The 19,813-nt window shown below is 49.9% G+C and overlaps 1 protein-coding gene across 6 annotated transcripts in view; it reads left to right on the forward strand.

Annotated features, from left to right (window-relative positions):
- The window catches only part of ttll7 (tubulin tyrosine ligase-like family, member 7), a 67,582-nt gene extending 52,731 nt beyond the window's left edge, over positions 1-14,851 (forward strand). For 2 of the 6 annotated variants that reach the window (XM_076022627.1, XM_076022630.1), the window contains 6 exons: positions 1,635-1,715; positions 3,313-3,473; positions 6,505-6,678; positions 8,421-8,533; positions 11,693-11,797; positions 12,952-14,851. In XM_076022627.1, coding sequence (XP_075878742.1) covers positions 1,635-1,715; positions 3,313-3,473; positions 6,505-6,678; positions 8,421-8,533; positions 11,693-11,775 — 612 coding nt within the window. In that variant the 3' untranslated portion in view covers positions 11,776-11,797; positions 12,952-14,851. Of the gene's footprint in view, positions 1-1,634; positions 1,716-3,312; positions 3,474-6,504; positions 6,679-8,420; positions 8,534-8,957; positions 9,308-11,692; positions 11,798-12,951 lie in introns of those variants that run through there. The other 4 variants (XM_076022625.1, XM_076022626.1, XM_076022631.1 and 1 more) reach the window with 3 other exon arrangements.
- Positions 14,852-19,813: the final 4,962 nt, after the last annotated feature.

Here is a 19,813-nt window from a genome sequence, read left to right on the forward strand (position 1 = left end):
GCCAATCCCGCGGGAGAGCATTAAAAAGGCGGTTGTGTCAGCGTGCGGTTCAAAGGCAGTTCATCAGACCCGAGAAAACGCCGAGCGGCGAGGCTTCTTGGATCTGCAGCGAGCAAAAAGTGAGAAGCCCTGCGTCACGTGGAGACGTGAGCCGTGTCTGCGGCTCCTCGTTGGGGGGTTGGGGGGGGGCTTTCAAGGCAGCCGCTGCACTGCCTCCTGTCCCGTTACGATATTGCTCAAACAAATTTTAAGGCACGCTCAGGTGATTTCGGTAAAAAAAAATTCTAACCCTTTTACATAGTAGAGTTGCTCATCTCTGCGTACGATCGATCCTCCGTTGGAACAGTGGAGGGTAGCGGGGTGTGTGCGGGTTGGGAGAGACAATCACCGTCAGACCTGCACAGCCGACTAAAACCTAATGAGCGCAGCGTGGAAAAACGCAGATGAGCCGGAGCACCTGTACCGTCTGCCTCCCGAGCGCAGGAGCGTTCACTTGGCAAGGAAACAATCTTTGCCAATTTACGTTTTTCACGGCTTTAAGTTGCTGTCTAATTGGGCTAATGATGTGTTCATAATCGGCGTAATTGTCTCCTTTATTTATTATTATTTATTCTAGCAGGGGGGAAAAAAACAAAAAACATGCCTTCGCCGCCGCAGGTGGCGCCGCCTGAATAGGCGGGATGCATCGAGTGCGCATTTGAGCTGCTCGAACTGAGGGTAATGTGTGTACATACGGAACAAATGCGACAAATGAGCACGCACGTTAACCAGGAAGGGCTCGTGAGGTTCTCGCTGAGAGGGCCACGCCAGACAAGAAATGGGCCCACAACTTATTTTGGAGGAATGAAATGAAAGGACTGTGTGTATACCTCAGATCTGTCTTCTCAAATCCTCGCGGGATCCTCCTGGATGCGTTTTTTTTTTGTTTTGTTTTTTCATCTCCCCTTGCGTATTTGCGTTTGAGTAAACATAAAGTTTACTCTGGGGCTCCCCGGTGGGACAAGTGTTTGCAGGGGATCTCGCTCGCTCGCGTGAGAGGTTTTACATGCACCGGCGGGGAGACTGTGCAGGCTAAAGTCAACAGAGCAACAATAACACTGCCTGTAGGTACACAGGGATGCTGGCGTGAGGCGCTAGTCCATGGGAATATCTGGCAGAGCCTTTGAGCACAGCATCACGCGCTCGGAAACCCAAGATCACACAACCTGGTGTTTCTGTTTATCCCTTTGTTGTGCCTCTGCGGAACAAAGATCTCAAATGGCACGTGAGGAGCCAGCGATGTGCCATCCTTCTGTGGAAGGCAATAACACTGCTACTCATAATGACTTGCTCACACATAAATGAAAAAAAAAAATATGTTGGACTGTAACAAAAAAAATTCTTATAATAATGAGCATGTGATGTTGGTAATACCCTCAAATGAACCTCATGACCCGTCATGTCCTGAAGTCAAGTAGGTCGTTGCTCTGTGTTTTCCTGGACCAATGTTATTCTTGTTCTTTGCTGCACATTGAATACGTAGAGTTTGTGCTCTCTTTGCATTAGACCAGACTTCTTGTTGTTCTAGTACATGCTCTGCTTGAAGAGGTCCACCTATGTAACCATAATATAACCATACTCTTATTCACTGACAGATTCTTGATAACTGGAAATACCACAAACCAAAGGTGGCCTCCTATTGGCTTGTGAAGTTGGACTCCACAAAACAACGAAAGGTGAGTCTGGAACGTGCGAACGCTTCCTGCTAGACAGCAACTGTTGCAGAAAATGAGAAGCTTAGGATGAACAAAAAAATGTTTTCTATGATTAATCATGAAGCCACTAAAACTCCAACATATGCTAACTTTATATACTAATATTTGTCATTAAAGATGGATGGCGCATTAGAATAGGAGTGTGTGACACCTCATTTCTTGTCATACCATCTTTAAAGATTTCTAAGATGTTAAAAACTGTTCCAAGTAAACTTCATTTAACGACAGTCAAAATGGCTTCCAATCAATTTCCTTTCAACACAAAGTTGATCAAATTATTGTGTGTCTTATATTATCTTAATTATGGCTTTGACGAGGCTTTTTTCAAACCAGGTCCATCTCAACTCTCGCTGCCTCGGCAGCATCAGTCCGCGTGCAGTGGGCATTGTTGAAAATGGGGGCCTATAGCAAAAATATCCCTGCCGTCCCCATTGTCAGATTGGACGCAATAAACAATCCTGGATGAAACGATCAATCGGAACGAATCGGAAAAAGGTTGGGGAGGTTTGGGCCGGGGGGGGGGGAAATGAGACGAGCGTGAAGATCATTATTGCGGCGCGCGAGCGAGCGGGCAGCTCGGGACGCAGCGCGGGATGTAAACAAAACGGGTGAGACGTGAAATGGCATCCAGTAGGTGTGTCAGTAATGATGCGATCTCAAGGCCGCCGCACATGAGGTGCTGCACGGCCGCGCTGGCCTCTGTTGTCGGCTGTGGCGCTGCGAGCCGATGTTTTATTTGGAGTGGAGCAGCCTAATGAGCAGCAGGCAGGGGTCAGGAATGTAGCGCCCGCCGCTCTGCCATCTGATTACCATACCAAAACACATCCGTGTGTGTGTGTGTGTGTGTGTGTGTGTGTGTGAGATGCGCGCCCATTCCCCTGTTCGACGCGGCATTGCCGCGAGGACGTCTCACGCCTTTTTTTTCTTTTTTCATTTTTTTTTGCATCGCGAAGACACGCGCGCGCAGACAGTCAGAGAAAAAAGGCGCGTCAGTAATGAGGGGCGAGGAATCAAAGCGGGAAGCGCGGCACGATGAGGACGAAGAGGAGGAGGAGAGGGGAAGGGGGGGGGGGGGGGGGGGCGCGTGGTGGTGGTTGGCGGCGTGGGGGGGGGCGTCGAGGATAGAAAGAGAGACAGGAGGAAGAAAAGGCGGCGAGGTGGAGAGGAGTCACAGGAAGGAAGACGGAAAGCCGGCTGCAGGTGTCCTCAGACCGCCCGGGAACTTGTGACACGTCCTCCCTGAGACTGACGTCGGCCCAGCAATTAGTCCCCACCGAGCGCTCGCCGCTGTCTGGGAGCGGCAGTCTCACCGTGCCACCCACACGGACAGACTCGGCACACGCGAACACGGTTCAAGCGACCAACCGCCTCGTCTTGGCAAGCTTCTGATTGGATACCGTGCTGTGTGTGTGTGTGCGCGCGCACGCGTGCGCGTTTGTTCCTGGCCGCTTTATTGTGTGTGTTTTAGGGAAGGACCCATCTCAGGCCAAATACCAGCCTGTGCGATTAAAACTTTGCACCTTTTTTTCCTTCTTCTCGGTCCGTCTCCGTCACTCAGGTGCTGGACATCGTGCGAACCAACGTGCACTCGGCGCTGCAGCGCATCTGGAGGGAGCAGGACCTGGAGAGCCTCCACCTGTACCGCCTCTTCAACCGTGTCTTCAACCGGCTGCTCTGGAGTCACGGCCAGGGCCTGTGGAACTGCTTCTCCAACACGGGGTAGGCCAGCGAGAGCGAGGTCGATGAAGTGAGCTCGTCGAAAAATGTCACTCACTGGAAAATAACTCATTCAAATAGGGATAAAAGTGCGCGTGAGAGGAGATAACGAAAGTCAAAGAAAAGAAAAATCATGACAGAGAAGAAGGATTAAGTTGTGACCAATCAAAGTTTTTATTTAAAAGATGTAAAACAACCACAACAAAGTGGCGCCTGCCAATTACTCGTCCGCCGCCGCACTGCTTCCCCGCGGCTCATCTCTCTCTCCTTATCCTGCGGCCCGCCGTCCGTCAATACATCAATTTCCGTGACAGCGGTGCAATTTTCTCTCCGACTCCGTGTAACCTGCGAGCCGATGACAGACCATGATTGACAGGCCGGTCCGGACCTCGGCGCACTTTCCTTCCCGCGGCCCACCGGCAAAAATGAAAGAAACGCAAATTAAGGGGCGGCATCTTTGCCTTGTTGATTCGATCTCCCTCGCAAGTGAAAGCGGATAAACAGAGGTGGGAGGAAGACGGAGGTGGAGAAGAAAAAGGAACTTTTCCCTTCAGGTTGTTGTCGGAGACTTTTGCTTTCGGGGTTTGCAACTTTTTCGAAGGCACTCTTAACAAGGAGGGTCGCCGCGTTATTGATCTTGCCGCTGAAGAAACGCCGAAGCGGCAGACGTGGTCAGCAGGTCAAGTATTCACATATCTTGTCTAAAAATGTCCCCAATGTCCCCAATGCGCCTTTTCATGCCTGTCTCGGACATTAAAGGTCAAGTGTGTAACATTTGCCTTGATTTCCGATTTATTTATACTGGTAAAAACTTAAAATAACCGCCCATAAATACATTAATAAAAGTGTATACTTTACAATAAGTGTTGGAATGCTTCTCATACATTCTCATATGTACACAACAGGTCAAAAGTTTGGACACACCCTATGAATTTAATCTTTTCTTTTACATTGCAGTTTCTCACTGAAGGCATCAAAACTACATACAAACACACATGGAATTATGTAGGAAACAAAAGACAGGTTTTATATTTAAATTCTTCAAAATAGCCACCTTTCATAAAAAGCACATTTAGGTATTTAACATGTTTAACACAACTAACACAACTCTGCTGTATGATGAAACATATCTTGCTCGTGTATTTGATGTCCTCAGTATCTATCTGCAGTGTAGAAAGTTGTAAAGATAAAGAAAAAAATGTCACGAGAAGGTGTCCAAACTTTTGACTGGTCGTGTATGTGCACTTTGTCTATGAAGACTGTGTTCTTTGTTTTTCAAATGCCTTTGAAATGTTCTACTTTTAATCATGTAGAGCACATTGAGTTGCCTTGTGTATGAAATGTGCTATATAAATAAAGTTGCCTTACCTTACCTTGCCTGTAGAGCAAGGCTCTTGCTCCTAGCTAGCTGCCATCTTGCTTTGCCATGTTTGTAAGGGAGCCCGCCTGACACAGCCCTAAATACGAAACACGATGTCAGGCTTGCTTCCTTAACTCCTGGGCTTCCTTAAAACATTTTTACACACTGGACCTTTCACGCTCTCGAACAAATCGAGACACGCACGCGAACCCCGGCAGCCGGGCAGCTGCAGGTGCCGGCGCCGCCGCCACCTCCCGGAATCTCCCTCCCTCGTCGTATCCTTTACGGTTCAGTTGCTCGCCGCCCGTGTTTCCCTCGACGCAGGAGGGCTCAGCGGGTGTAACCGTAGCCCGCCGCGTGCCGCCCCGCCTGCTTTTCACGCCCGGCAGGCACGGCCGAGGGAGACGAGGAGAGCGGCGAAGAATGGGGACGATGAGCAGGCGGCGGTGAAAAGAGGAGGTGCGAGCGATAAAAAAGGAGGGGAGACAGATGGATTAGGCACGATTTGCAGAAATGGAATGAGACGCCGTTTAAAGGCAGGGAAACCGGAGAGGAAAGTAGCGGGTGGCGAGGATTAAGTTGAGGGTCCGCCGGGTGAGCTGCCGGCTACCGCGGCGAGCGCCATGGTCCGACCAGCACGTCAGGCCCCGGCCCTGCAAAAAGGCTCTGACAGGAACATGGAAAGTGCCCAACAGGGGGCCCTGGTGTCACGCAGAGACGGCGGAGGGGGGGGGGGCGGAGGGAAGGGCTGGGCGCCTCAGCTTTTATATAATCTAAACAAAAAACAAATAAAAATCCCACCCGACGCCCCCCCCACACACACACATGCTGGACCCCCCTGCACTCCCCACTGTCTCTTGTTTGATATTTTATCTCAGGGACTTAACAGTCAAGCAGCCTCAAAGCCATTGTGCCTGATGAGTCCAACAGGCTTTGATGGGGGCGCGGGGAGGTTGGGGGGGGGGCTTGAAGTCTTCCGAGCGAACTGCAGCCCACCTGCCGAGACGCCGAGGGGCGGGGGAGGGGCATCAAACACGACCCCCCGGAGTTTGTGTGTCTCAGTTGTTTAAGCTCTCTCGCAGTCGGACGTGGGGGAGCGGGGGAGAGGGGCTTTATGTCCGCGGCTGTAAATGGGGTTAACTGTACTTGGATTTGTTTCATCCCCCCCCCCCCGCGGCGCGACTGCGCGTCTTCCTGCGCGGCTGCACGTCCGGCAGACACGCTGGTGGATTCGATATAGCAGGTCTCCGTTTTACATCTGTCGAAAAGTCTGTCGCTAATCCTGGCGGAGGTCATTATAATGTGCTGTCGATGACGTCACAAAGGGCAAAAGGACGGTGTTCTCTCAATCCTGGAGCTCACTGATTTTTATGAGAGACTCCTGCCATAGAGCAAAAATGTCAATCAATGGATTTATATGGCGCTTTACAAGGCACCAAAAGCGACTTACATTGAACCCATTACGGCCCTGACGACCACCAACCAACATCCACTCACATTCATAGAGGCAATGTGGGTTAAGTGCCTTCCCCAAGGACACAACGACAGACTGGGATGGAGCGGAATCTGAACAGCCAACCTTTCGGTCATTGGACAAACCGCACTGAGTCGCATCTTAACTTACTTACATCTCCACTCACGTGTCTCTCGTCTCCTCCTCCCCCCTCCTCGCAGGTCATCCTGGGAGAACATCTTCAGCAAGAGCAGCGAGGTGATCTCATCTCAGGAGCTGCAGTGCTGCCGCCGCGTGGTCCAGCTGTGCCGGGACTGCCTGTTGGTCGTCTACAAGTTTGTCTCCGAGTCCCGCGGCTCCCTGAGCGGCCTCAGCCCCGAGTGGGACGACACCAGGTGAGTTTTCGTTTTTTGGGGGGGGGGTCGGGAGATACTTCTGACATCCCCGGTGCGTTAAACCCTTTATTTAACGTGCAGGTGGCAGCGGCAGAGCGTCAGTAGATCATCTGAACAGATCAAGTTCTTTAAATTTGCAGTTTTGTTCTATTGTATCGATGATTCTGATCGTAGCAGCGCAAGTTATGAGGCTTTATAACGCATCAGTGGAATGAAAATGACCCTGGGGGCCAGTAAGAGGGCGCTAACAGGAGACAATCCTTTTCAGCTTTTCATAATGTTTGAAGCGCATCATTTTTTGACATTCATTTATTAAAACCCTCTTTAGAGTTAAAAAGGGGACCTGAGTAGAGTCACGCAGAGCAAAGAATAAACACTCAGACAAAACAAACACGGAAGTACTTCAACAGCCATCATGGTTGGAACAGAAAACACATCCGCGCTCTCCTCCTCAGGGCCATCATCTTCATCCCACAGTTCAATAAAAACAAACATTGCAAAAAATAACAGTAAGGAATCAGCTCCGTGCTATTTTTAAGGTGGATCCCCGCAGGAGACGGCGGCTTTGGCTGGTAGCGAGCAAAGTTTTCAAAAGGAGCTTTGGGGGTGGCAGACAGTGAAGGAGGTTATGCTGTTAACAGGAAATAATGGCCAACAGATTAGCGCTCAGGTTAGCCCCGGGCCCCCCGAGACCTGCTTAATTCAATTAGAGCCCAGATGAGCCCGTGCAGCAAATGACCTTATGAGAGAGTGAGAGAGAGGGAGAGAACTCTTTATTTTTTTTTATCCCTGAGGCGTCGCTGTGCATGATTCATAACTCTGGCACATATTTTAACAGGCTATTACTTTGCGCCAATGTATGGGTTGTGCACAGGCTGCTCGGGCTCTCTCACCGCTGCATTTAGGGCCCGTAGCTCGCACTTGTGCCGAGCTCTCCATTCATTGTGCGCAGTGAGAGGTCCGTCAGGCTCTCCGGCGCCACCTCCGTGCCGACGAGCCGTTTGCGCTTGGCAGGCGAGGGACCGCCGGTGCCGGCTAACACCTGGCGAATGTGCTCGTCCCGGCGCTGGATGGACTTGGAAAGGTCCTTATCACCGCTGCCGCCGTCCAACCAGACCCAGCCGGGTCCCAGGGTCCCGCACAAGTTCAGAAAGTCCCCGTACTTTTAAGACTCCCTCTGAAATGAGCCCTAGCTTGGTTTGCAGCTCGGCCAGAAACCTTAATCGGCTGAGGGTCTGTCGACTTAACATTCTAGCCTACTGCGTTCGAGGCAGAAGCCCTAATTGCTTTTATCCAATGGCATATTTGCCTCACAGTAGCTGTTTCAAAGGTTTAAAGATCCAATGTGTAAAATTTGGCGTGATTTAGACTTATTATATTTGTAAAAGTTTGGTCATGGTGCCCATAAATACATTTTTAAAAAAGTGTATTATTGCAGTACAATAAAGGTAATATGGTTTTCCTAACCTTACCTTACCAGTTCCCATATATTATAAGAATATAAATACAGCAAGGCTCTTAATCCTCGTAAGCTCCATTTTTGCGCCGCCCACAGCACATCTCGTATTTAGACGGGCTTCCTTAAAGGCGTACGGCCAGTTGGAATCACACGCCAATGACTTCGGCCAAACTTTTTGCTTTAGCTCTCCTCCAGCGTCGCGAGTTGAGCATGCATTCGTGGATGTGCCTTCTCCTTGTTGGTTTCATTTCTTTCTGTTTATATATGTCTGTGAAACGAAAAGCTTTCCATTCGCTGCTGGACCGGCCTCCACCCATGGCTCTGCCCCTGCCGCTGCCGCTGCCGCTGCCGCCGCTTCCTCCTCCTCCTCCTCCGTCTCTTCGCCTCTCGACGCAGGTCTCTGCTCGGTTTTAGTTCTGCTCCCAGAACCCTAACCTGCCCGACACCCCCCCCTCCTTCCACCCCACCTCCCTCCACCATCCCAGCACCGTGGCTCCTCCACCAAAGCAGCAGACCGAGGCCTGCTCCCAATCTGCCCGGCGACTGTTGCCCCTTTTTTTTTTCTTTTGCTGCACGAACCAACAGTCTGGCTTCGTCCCTCCTCCTTCCCCTTGATTTTTAAAAAACACATGACGTTTGGGTGGCCAAACAGCTTAAAAACAACACGTCTCGGCTCTAAAAAACTGTGTGAAAACATGTCGCGACTCAAGGGGACAGGAGAGGGAAGCGCATTGAGGCTGCTCTCGCTGTACATCACCAGCCAATCACCCGCTTCTCCATGCCGAACCCAACGCTTCTTTTTTTTTGTTTTTTCCTCAAGAGCATCTCAGGCTGTGTGCATTTTCAGCAGAGTGGGCTCGGCAGGAGGCGAGCGCCTCACCTGCACCGCTCGCGCCTCGCCTCACAAAGACGGAAAATGCCTCTCGGCTTTTTCCCGTTGTGCGGCTGGCGCTGCCACAACACGCTTCTCCCATCAAGCATGCCCAATGAAGTCGGAAGCCGGGCTCCGCTTCACGCGCACAGCTGTTCAGGCAATTATGACCCTTTTCACGTTCACGCCTTGACTTTTAAGTGAGAGGATGAAACACGTGTGTTTGCGTGTGTCTGTGATTTGTGGGCGTGTGCCTCTCGAGTGCTCTAAACTTCAACCCATCTCTTCTTTTCTTTCCAAAAAAAAGAAAATAAAGCCCCGCAGTACGTTTCGGATCGACGAAGTGGTCATCAGTCGGTTTGTGAAATGTGAAATGTCCAGAGGGTGCGAACGCCAGCTTTCTATCCCCCCCCCACCTCCTTCCGAGTTTTCTCCGAAACAGAGGAGTTTGGCAGCGCTCCAAAAGCGCAGCTGCGGCAGGCCAATTTGGAGCCTCTCTCTCTCTCTCTCTCCCTCTCTCTCTCGTGCGGGCGCGGCCGACACGAGGCACGGAACTCTCGCGGATGAGTCTGTCAGACGGGGTCTCCCTCGTGGATCACACCTCCTTCACCGCCGTTCGAGTGTCCTTCCCCAGCCGAGGGCTCCGATCAGGTGTGTCAGCGGCCCCGCGGGGGCCTCTACCAAAGAGTCCTCCAGTCGCTCGGAGCGCCGGAGACAAAGTGGCCACGGCGGCTTTCCTGTTGATCCCGGAACGGCTGTCACTAGCCAAAGATGTGTTTTTTCCCCTCCCACAATCGCAGAAGTTTCACTTTCTAATGACTTTCATCTGTCCGCAAAGTGGCCACTAATTGGGTCTAATTGGGGCGCCGGTGCTTAACGTGGGCTGCGGCTAACCTTTACGCCTCTTGGCCGAGCGTTGCGTCATTCTCCCTCCCCGTCTTCGTCCGTCCGCCACTTCATCTCGCGGGGCCTCCTCGTAATTTGCCGTGGCACCTCATCCGAGGCCGAGGCTCCTATCAGCGGCGTCGAGGGCCCGTCAGCGGCGGCCGTCACAGCATCGTCTTTTCTTTTTTTCTTTTTTTTTGCATGTGAGGAAGAGCACCTCTGCGTTCTTCCCCGCATCGACTGACAGGTATTGAAGTGAAGCGCCGATCACACCTTTCAACCCCCGGCTTTCCGAGCGCCGTGCGTCGTTGCTAAGACCTTCTCAAGTGATCAAAAGGTTGAATAAAAAAAAAACCTGCGAGATGCGGAATGAGGGGGTTCAATTAAAAATAGCCTGCAGAGAAATTGCAGCCGCAGCGGGCACAAAGAGGCCCCCGGGGCCCCGCCCCCCTCAACCACCCCCCCCCCCAACCCCCATTCAGTCCACGAGCGGATTATTCTCAAAGTGAATAGCAGAGGATCTCTGAAGAACACACACTCTGCCCCTCCGATGAATGTTCAATATTTGATTTTCTCTCCTCCTCTTTTTCTTTCCCGCCATTTCCATGCCGGGGCCGAAGGTTTTCTGTTGGGGTGGGTGTTGGGAGGGGGGGGGGGGCATGGAAATGTAGGGGTGAAATCTCGCAACAATCCCTGAGCGGAATACCAATGGATCTCCGCGGCGAAACCTCGCGGAAGACGACGGTGGGCGTGAAGTGGGTGGAGGGAGGGGGGGGCGGTGGAGATGAGAGGAATCCAGGGGTGACCCCACGTCATGGCAGCAGAGTGGCTCCACATCGCTTCCAAGACGTGGCACTTAAAGCAATCTAGTCGGAGAACATTTGAGGAGGATTAAAGCAGAACCAGATTCTGCCTTTATTCTTTCTTTTTCGGCTCGAGCGATGCGAGCGGCCGAGGAGGAAGCGACGAGCCACGTTTTCTTTTTTTTTTTTTTGATTAACCGAGCGCGGTCGGAAACGAGGAGATGGTGCTGCGGTGAAAACCCGCTCGGCCCACTCGGAGGTCACTCTGGTCGGACCAAACCAAGTTCATTTGAATCCCTCCCAACTCTCCCGAGGAGGCGGCGCTGAGGCCGCTGCCCCCCCCCCTCAGCGGTTGCGCACTTCTCCGGGTTCTTCCCGTTTAGCCCATCGTCGACTTTAGAAAGAAGCTGCCACGCTAATTTGTCCAAGAGCGGTGTTTTTTTTGCGCGAGGAGAAAGAGAAAGAGCTGTCAGAAGGAAGGGAGCCGCGGCGAAACCTCTGAAAGGAAGATATCGTTTCTCCGCGCCGTAATCCTCGGCCCCGGTGGCTCCCTTTTGATTAGATTGTCACATCTTAAACGGCTCCACGGGGACTATTTCTTTTGACCATTGTGCTCCCTTTAACTGAATTAATATCGCATGCATATTTTATTAAGCGCCGGTCCTTCTGGTGGATTTCTTTTTCCGGAAGGGTCACGTGACGTGTAATAGCAAGAACAGGACTGGTTTGTCACGTTTGGAAAAAGAAAAAGAAAAAGAAAAAAAAAGAAAAATCCCTGGGTGAGCCGTCGCGCCACCAACATCGCGCGCCGCCCCCTGTTGGCCAGGTCCGGGATGTTTTTTTTTTTTTTTTTTTTTTTTTTTAAACAGACCATCTCATCTGACATCTCGCCCGCAGCCATTGAGGCAGGAGCTGGGACTCCGCCCTCCTCCTCCTCCTCTCCCTCCTCCTTTTCATCACACACCACCTTAACCTGACGCTGGTTCTCATTCTCAGGTACTGGAACGCTGTTAGCAGGAGCTGCCTCACTGCTCTGTCTCGGTGGAAGGTGTCATAGGAAAGTCCTGGGAAAGTACTGACGTCTGTGCCTCGGAGTGATAGGTGAGGAACTGGTCCAGTCCAAGAACATGGAGGGAGGGGTGGGGGAGAGGAGGGAGGTCGTGGGCTGAAACATGCAGTTATCCAGAAAGGAGAAGCAGGGGTGTTTTTTATTTTACATTTTAATATACGGCGAGCAGTTCAATGGATTCTTTTGTGACTCAAGGCTTTGATCTTTTTTCTTTGAAAAAAAAAAAAAAGGTTTAGATTTAGTCTTTCATGGGAGACAGAGGCTACAAGATAAATGAATGTAAAACGTTTTCTTTATGATATTGAATATATTTTGAATATTAAAAGGTTACATCTGAAGGAAATAAATATTTTATTGCTATTCTTTGGCATGTCAGTGAACTTTTCATACATCAGAAAAGTCCATCATGACTTGTCTGCTACTGCGAAATGTGTTAGAAAGCGTGTGGTGAAACACGCAGTTCTGAAAACCAGCCTCCGGTGATGTCATAAGGGGTAAAGCCTTGCAGTCACCTTGTTTTCCCCCTCTTTCCTATCGTTTGGAAGGTACACAGAGAGCTGCATACGTGACTTTCTGTAGGTGTGTCGTGGTTTGTTTTCTTTTCCCCCTCTGGCAAGGTTGCTCTGCTACAGTGCAGAATTAAAGACAATGAAGTGAGGAATTGTTCTCTTATGGGACCTTCCAAATGATCTACCTTTCACATTTGCTTGCGACTGATGAAATGAAATATATGAAACAAGCATCATTACTCTCAATTCACTCTTTGGGGGTGAAAAAAAACTCAATGTCATTATCAATTAATTGCCACAGAAAACTGTCCATGGGGCAGTATTTCAAAAGATAAAAAAAAAAAAAAAAAAAAAAAAAAAGCCGTAGCGCCACTACCGTCACGTCGCCCGACATGGATTTGGCCATTTTAGCCACGGAGCCGCCGTCAAGGTGAGGATAATGTCGCGATATAACCGGGCCGTTAATTTGCTGCAATGTTGAAATGTTGAAATAAAGACGGCCGTAAAAGGGAAGAAGCGCGGGCGATGTGCTGCTCCGGCCGCTGAGCACCAGTGTTGCTCTCACCTCTAAATGGTGACCTTTGCATATCTAATCCTCTCATTATGTCCCCCCCCCCACCCACCAACCCATCACCCTCTTAATCCCGCCGAACCCTCGCTCTGGTCCGTCTGTCCAGGTGTCTGCTGCCAGTGACTCCCCCAGTCCGTCGCCGAGTGGCCTCGCTCCAGCTCTGGCCGCCGTCCGTCCGTCCGCCTCCTTGGCCGCGCCTCCACTAAGCAGCCCCTGTCTTTTTTCCCTCGCCGCCAGGACGGGGCGGCTTTCTGAGGTCACCGCGGCAGCCCCTTTGGCTTCTGACACCTCCCCTCCCGCTTTTTTTGACCTCGGGCCCCCTTTGCCAACCCTCCTCATCCCTTCCCCTCCCCGCCCCCCCTCCCCGTCCTCCCTCCTCCCTCCGACCCACATCGACAAAAGGCCAAAAGTCCAACGAGGGCCGGTGCAGATCTGAAATTCTGGACGGAGCCTCAGCAGCGGCCAAATCCGCAATGAAAGAAGTGAAGGCCGTGTGATTTGGGGCAGCTGCTGGGCCCCAGCGTTTCATTTGGACCTGCCTTTGAGCAGCAGACCACCTGCACTCATGGACTTGGACTGCCATCCCCCACTTCCCTACCCGCCAACAACAAGTACCACCAAGACAATGGGTCCAATTCTCTCCTCCCCTCTCCTCTCCTCTCCTCCCCTCTTCTCTCTCATTCTAACCGCTGTATTATACTTTCTCACTGTACAGATTCAAGTCATGGTACTGTAAAAGAAAGGATAAAAAAAAAAAAACCAATGTAACACTTAACAATGCAAGGATTGAACTATTTATTTTCACGTTTTGTAAGACGCTCCATGAATGCAGTGAAAAGGCCGAGGCAGAATGCACTTGTGGAATGATAGCAGCTATAATTTTGTTTTTTAGAAGTGAATGCTAAAGAAAAAAAAGAAAAGAAACAGAAGCCTGTATCCGCTTGCTGTAATTAGTTATCTCAGAACTTAATTTATTTATTAACCGTTTCAGAGGCTTTGCCGTTTTTAAAACGGCGTCCGCGGCCACTCGGCTCCAGTTTTTACAAAAAGGGAGGCGGTGCTTCAGCGAGGGCCTGCCAAGTGTTTCACCTTTGAATGCTAATGCTACGTGTTTTACCTTTTTTTTTTTGTGTGTGTGATGAGTGTTGCACCGAGCAAAACAACGTTTAGAATGTCAGCGTAGTGAAGCCAAGGCTGGTTGAGCCAAACAACACTTTTGGATTGCGCCCACGTCCCTCATACGCACTTATTTGCATTTTGTCGTGTAAAAGTGGGTATGTATTTATTTAATTAAAAAAAAAAATTATAATAATAAAATTAAATAGATTTCATTTTTTTTTTTTTTTTTTTTAAATCGTGTTTTTGCATGTTTAGATTTCAGCCCCTCGCGCTGGATCCAGCGTGTAGACGGAGAGGCTGCGTTCGGAACATACTTGAAGTTCTGTGTTGTCGTTTGCTGTTGTGTCTTTTGTGTCGGCTGCACTCGCAAAGACACTCGACTTGTAGAGTCGCCTTTTGTCGGCGCGCCGCGTCGAACGGCTGCCTGAGTGCGCAGCTGCGCCGTCTTCAGCCCGCGCGCGTGAAGTGCCAGGAGTGTCGCGACATGCGCCCACGTCGTGCGCGTCTGCGGCGGAATCGACGAAGGACCTCGTTTTAAACGCAGTATTGAAAAGTGTTAGTAGGAAGACATGAAGTCCTTAACGTTTGTGGGTTGTTGTTTTTTTTCCCCCTTACTTTGGCTTAAGCGTGAAACCTCCCGAGATGACGACACGCTCATCACAGCAGGTAGGGGGCGACGTCAGCGTCAAGTGCACGTTCTTCAAACTGAATAATTGTAATTGTGCAAAAACAAACAAACAAAAGAAGCCCAAATGTTTCCACGCAACGATCATCCACTCACAATGCCAAATAATACTTTTTTGTTTCGCCTGGTTTGATTCATGTTTTAATGTCTTTATTTTTCAGAGATTTTTAATTTTACAAAGCAATAAAATGTTTCAACAGAAGACATTTTACACTTCCTGCCATTTGTTTCTCTAGCAACAAAGCTAGGACTGCCTCATTGTATCTTTGTGTCGACTCCCAAACATGGAAAGTACAACAAAGCGCCCCCAATGGGATCTTCAAAATCTGGTTCCACCATCAGACCAGCATTTGGAGTTTGCGATTCAGAGCAGAATCTCCCTCGTTCACCTGGGAGCCTCCCCAGCATGCCTCCCATGTACCGTCTTGAACCACGAGTTGCCCCGCGCTGCGCCGCGGAGCCAGAACGCAACTTTTATTTGGACTTCCAGCAGCCGCACACAGCACCTCCTGCGACGTGCTTCTCGTGACCTACCCGCCTCTCCGCTCGGCTCCTCTCCTCGCTCCTCTTGTCAGCGGAGGAGGTGAGGGCCGCGACCTTGACGCCTTGCAGCCTCCGTCCCCGGCTGCCGCCGAGCAGCGGCTGACAGGCGGGCGCCGCCGCCGCCGCTGTCCAAAAATATCTCCCCACGGCGACCAGACCGCTGACCTCTCCACTCCACGGCTCCTCTGCCGTGGCCCTGCTCTCTTTGTCTGTACTACCTGTGTGTGGTCCCGGCGACCACCGTCCATTTTATTATTTTTTTTTTTTCAAACTTGAACTTGGAAAGCAGCACCCAGCCGACCCAGTTTCGGGGCCCTGAGACGACCTCTCGGGCTCTGGACAGGAGAACGAAAGGCTAAGCAGCGGGAGCTGTTCTGAGAGCTGGATGGTCCAGATGAGATAACCGAGCAGACGCACGTAATCTCACAGAAACACACATAGAGCCAAGTTCTACTCACCCCGTCCACTCCCACCCTCTCCGCCCTCCTAATCCGAAATTTGAAATCGCACAGAGTGCTGGTGTGATTTGTTCTGTAATCACGGCAGGCCGAGCGCTGAGTGAAGTGTCCAGAATCACGGCTGCCCTCCTTTTTTTCTCGCCAGTGAGCTTCTGAAAGTGGATCCCTCTGCAGCCGAGACGACCAGAACCTGCCTCTGTCAGTCTTATCGGACAAACGCTGTCTGCCTGCGAGCGTGTGTGTGTTTGTGTGTTTGTGTATGCAGATTATCTTTTCAACGCACCGTGTGTGCTGGCAGCGTGAAACGTTCCATACGCACGCAAATGTGTGTGTGTGTGTGTGTGTTGTGTTGTCCGGCGTGCGCTCGCACCTGCTGCCTCCGTTAAAACCCATTTTCTTCTGTGCAGATGCTCGAACCGCCTGATAAACAAAGCTTGACCGACGTTCGGGGTGTTTCTGTGGTTACTTTTGATGAAGACGAGGTGCAAACTCACAATGAGGTTTTCTCCAATGTGTCCTGAGAGTTGAACACTTTCAGGCCCTTTCATGTTTTTTTTTTTTTTTTTTTTTTTCTTGTTAAGATATCAAGGTTCAAAAACAACGAGTGAAATCAAAAGGCGGTGATAACCTGTGAGCGTATGGACACGACGATCAAAAAGAACCCGAAAGAAAGGTGGAAAGATTATATCATCATCATCATCATCATCATCATCATCAACAACAGCTTTGTTCATGAGCAAGGGGCACAATTAGCTGTATGTGTGGACAGACAATGGATGTCACGACAACAAATGTTAACATTGAACCGAAATGAAAAGCAACAAAAAGCAGAGCTTCTGTCTTTCTTTTTTCTTCAAACCCTCAAAACTACTTTCCCAACAGCCCTGGAGAGACGCGACGCTCTGTCAAGACAAAGATTCATGTTGAGACTCGACTGATAATCAAGTAAAATTATTTTTCTTGATTGAAGTGGCATGCGATGCACTCATGCTAATTATCAGCCGTCACAGCTATTGTATGTGGCCTTGCACCGAGCCTTTGTGTCCCACTAATGCAATTTTGTGACATCAAATCAAGAGTCATTAAACACTTGATTCAATGTATTAAATATCCATCAAACATCAGTAACCATCCTGAGCTCTCCAGCGTTTGCATAGTTTTCAAACTGGAAATTAGGTCAGTGGGGGGGGCGGGGGGGGGGGGGTGAAGTATGTTTGTGATGTTTTCATGGCAATAAATCATGGTGAAAAATTTAGACAAAAAAAAAAAATCCATTTTTTTTTTTAATTATTTTTTTTTTTTTTTAAAGTCTAATCTTTTTCTGCAGCAATCACTGAGATGATTCGGCCCACCTATGAGGCAGTGAAGTGGAGCCTTTAGTTTGTCCTACTAACTTTATTTAACTCATCTGCATCAAATCATATTCATTCCTCACTCGTAAGTCTCACTGATGAATCTGTCCATTCACAGGTGTGACTGTTGCTGATTGCAGACTGGCTGCAGCTGGAGAGAGAGAGAGAGAGAGAGAGAGAGAGAGAGAGAGAGAGAGAGAGCAGACACAGTTAAGGGGAGGGAGAAAAAAACTCCCTTGGAGTAGTAATAATAACAATCAGTGATTTATTTAAAATAATTATATTTGCCAGTACATTCCAATATTGTTTTTAGTGGATGAAGGTTTACCATGACTCCCCCCCCCCCTTTGTTTTTATTCCACTCCAGTGGTTCAGTTCAATCAGGGTGTGGCCAGGTGTGCGAGTCAAAGCTGCTCGCACTGCAGCTGCGGGTTGTTTTTTTGTTCCGCTTCCCTCGGCTCTTGTATTTCCAATGTTGTGCTTGTAAGTTATGATGGTAAAAAAAAAAAAATGAAAAGTAAACCACAAGTTCTCTTTCACCTCTTGGTCCAACGCAACCTTTCCCTTTCACACTTTCTTCATTATTATTTGTATATATTATAAAAGCTAACTGGTCCACGAAACCAAGACATCAGTGCTTCTGTCACAAATGTAACGCAATAAAAAATAATACTATTTAAAAAAGAAATAGTAAAGTCTAAGCTTTGCCGACGCTGCCATGAGTTTTTCAATCTCAAAGAAATTATACTAGAATAACTTCCTCTATCATCTTATTTACGCTGCTGATTTGTGATTTGCCAACACTTCATTTTTGGTAAATATTGATGCAGCGTTAAAAGCCCCATTTAAAAGTTCTTTTGTATTGAAAGGAAAGCCAAGAGAGGCTTTGTTTTCATCTCAGTCTGAAGGTAATCTTTTCAGCTATTGAGGAAGGGAAGGGGATTCCTTGTATTAGTTGTGTAGCTGAACTAAGCTAGCTTTCACAGTGATGACATGTTGCTGTAGCGCGGCGAAGAAGAAACAGCAGAAGTGACAAATTAAACGATAAGTCCCCCTGAAATTGCAGGAGTGTCTCCCTGTGAGGTGGGAAATGCGAATCGGCAACTCATTAAGGCAGTGGAAGATCTCTGCGGTGCAAACTCGACCTTCCTGCCACGAAATCCAAATGGGAAGCCAAGTTTCTCGCCAACCTGCTCCTCCCACCTTTTTTCCGAGTCGCCAGCGTCGTCTGTCAACGTCCGTCCGTCGTCTCTTCCAGATGCTAACCTTGGCTTCAGAGGTTCAAGGAGCCTCTACTGTACTTTGTTCCAGCCACGGGGGCCTGAGAGGAAGGGGGCTGGGGTGTGTGGGGGGTTATGGATGGGTGCAGTTCTGCATATGGCTATCATCATTCACGGCGCCCCCTGCCTGGTTTCCCCCCGGAGTGAACGCCGAGAAGGGAAGATGAAAAAAAGGAAGGAAGGAGCCGTGCGGAGGAAGTGCGGCAGGAAGTCACTTTCCTCCCACGCCTGCTCTCTAACAAGACGGAGGAGAATGAGGCAGTTGGCGCCGGGAGTGCGAGATCCGGGGTCTGCTGAATTTCCACCTCTGATTGGGGGGGCAGAGAGTCGTGAATGGGCGAGGAGGGTGAGGATGGTGGCGGCGGGAGGGGGGGGGTTGTGATCCTTCATCCTACATCCTCCTCGCCGGCCCTGTGATCAGCGGCGCTCTCCGGGATGAGGATGGATGAGGTGTGGTGAAGGCGTTCAGGGCCGCGTGCGTCCCTCGTGCACGTCTCCCTGCATGTGTGTGTGTGTGTGTGTGTGTGTGTGTGTGTGTGTGTGTGCGTGCGTACCTGCCTTCCATCATGTTCAGTTTCTGCCTGCCGCCGAGCCAAAAGGTGGATTTTCCGGGGGTACTGGTTGCCGCTGAGCGCCCTGGGGGGGGGGATGGATTGAGCCGTGCATGCTGGGACATTATCAATACGGGCCCTCGAGGCAACCCGGGAGACGGGAGACGGAGTCAACCGACTCGCTGCTGCCTATTAGTCGACCGCCGAGCGCCGCCGCGGACGGGAACAGCTGGTTGGAGTGGAACCTGCGCCAACCAGCCCTCCATTCTCACCCCGCTCTCCTCCTCCTCCTGCTCCGGCTCCACCACCTCCCCCGTTGACCCCATTTCCACTCCCTCCCATGCCCTTCTCCTCCTCTCTCACGGATGTCTTGATTATTTCCACGCCGCCGTCGCTCCTGCCCTTTGTCGTGCCCACGCTGCCGGCGCGTCGCCCTCTCCCGTAATTAAAAAACGTTTTTCTTGCTCCTCGCCTCACGTTACTCGGGGAGGTTTTCCTCACAAAACATTTTAAATGAGCGTTGAGAAGAAATTTAACCGAGACAGCGTTGTTTGGAACAGCCTCCTTCGAAATATCAATAAAGTTAGCACGCTTGCTTGTGGGGGTTTCATGTGCTCATGTGACCTGTGCTTTTTGACGTGTCTTTGTAGGAGCCCTTCAGTGGTGTATTGCATTGTGGACTTTTTTCTTTCTTTTTTTTTTTAAAGTTTGCTTTACAATTGTGTGATATTTGATTGAAACACACTAACTTTCACCACTCCATATTTTTAGATTCCTGCATCGTGTTTGTGTCAGTGTTTTGTTGTTTCGCTCAACAGGGAGGAGCTCACCTCCTATGATTCTTAAATACTCCAAACAATTGAAATCGGGATTTCAGCAGGGAACTCTTTAACATAATAAGCAATAAACAGATATTTCAGCATGCGCTAATGTGTAGAATAGACCCCCTATGAAGATGTGCATTATTTTTGCAAGATAAC

Source organism: Nelusetta ayraudi, unplaced genomic scaffold (genome assembly GCF_046127955.1).
Source record: "Nelusetta ayraudi isolate G7.1 ecotype Tasmania unplaced genomic scaffold, CSIRO-AGI_Nayr_v1 ptg000013l, whole genome shotgun sequence".
Classification (NCBI taxonomy): domain Eukaryota; kingdom Metazoa; phylum Chordata; class Actinopteri; order Tetraodontiformes; family Monacanthidae; genus Nelusetta; species Nelusetta ayraudi.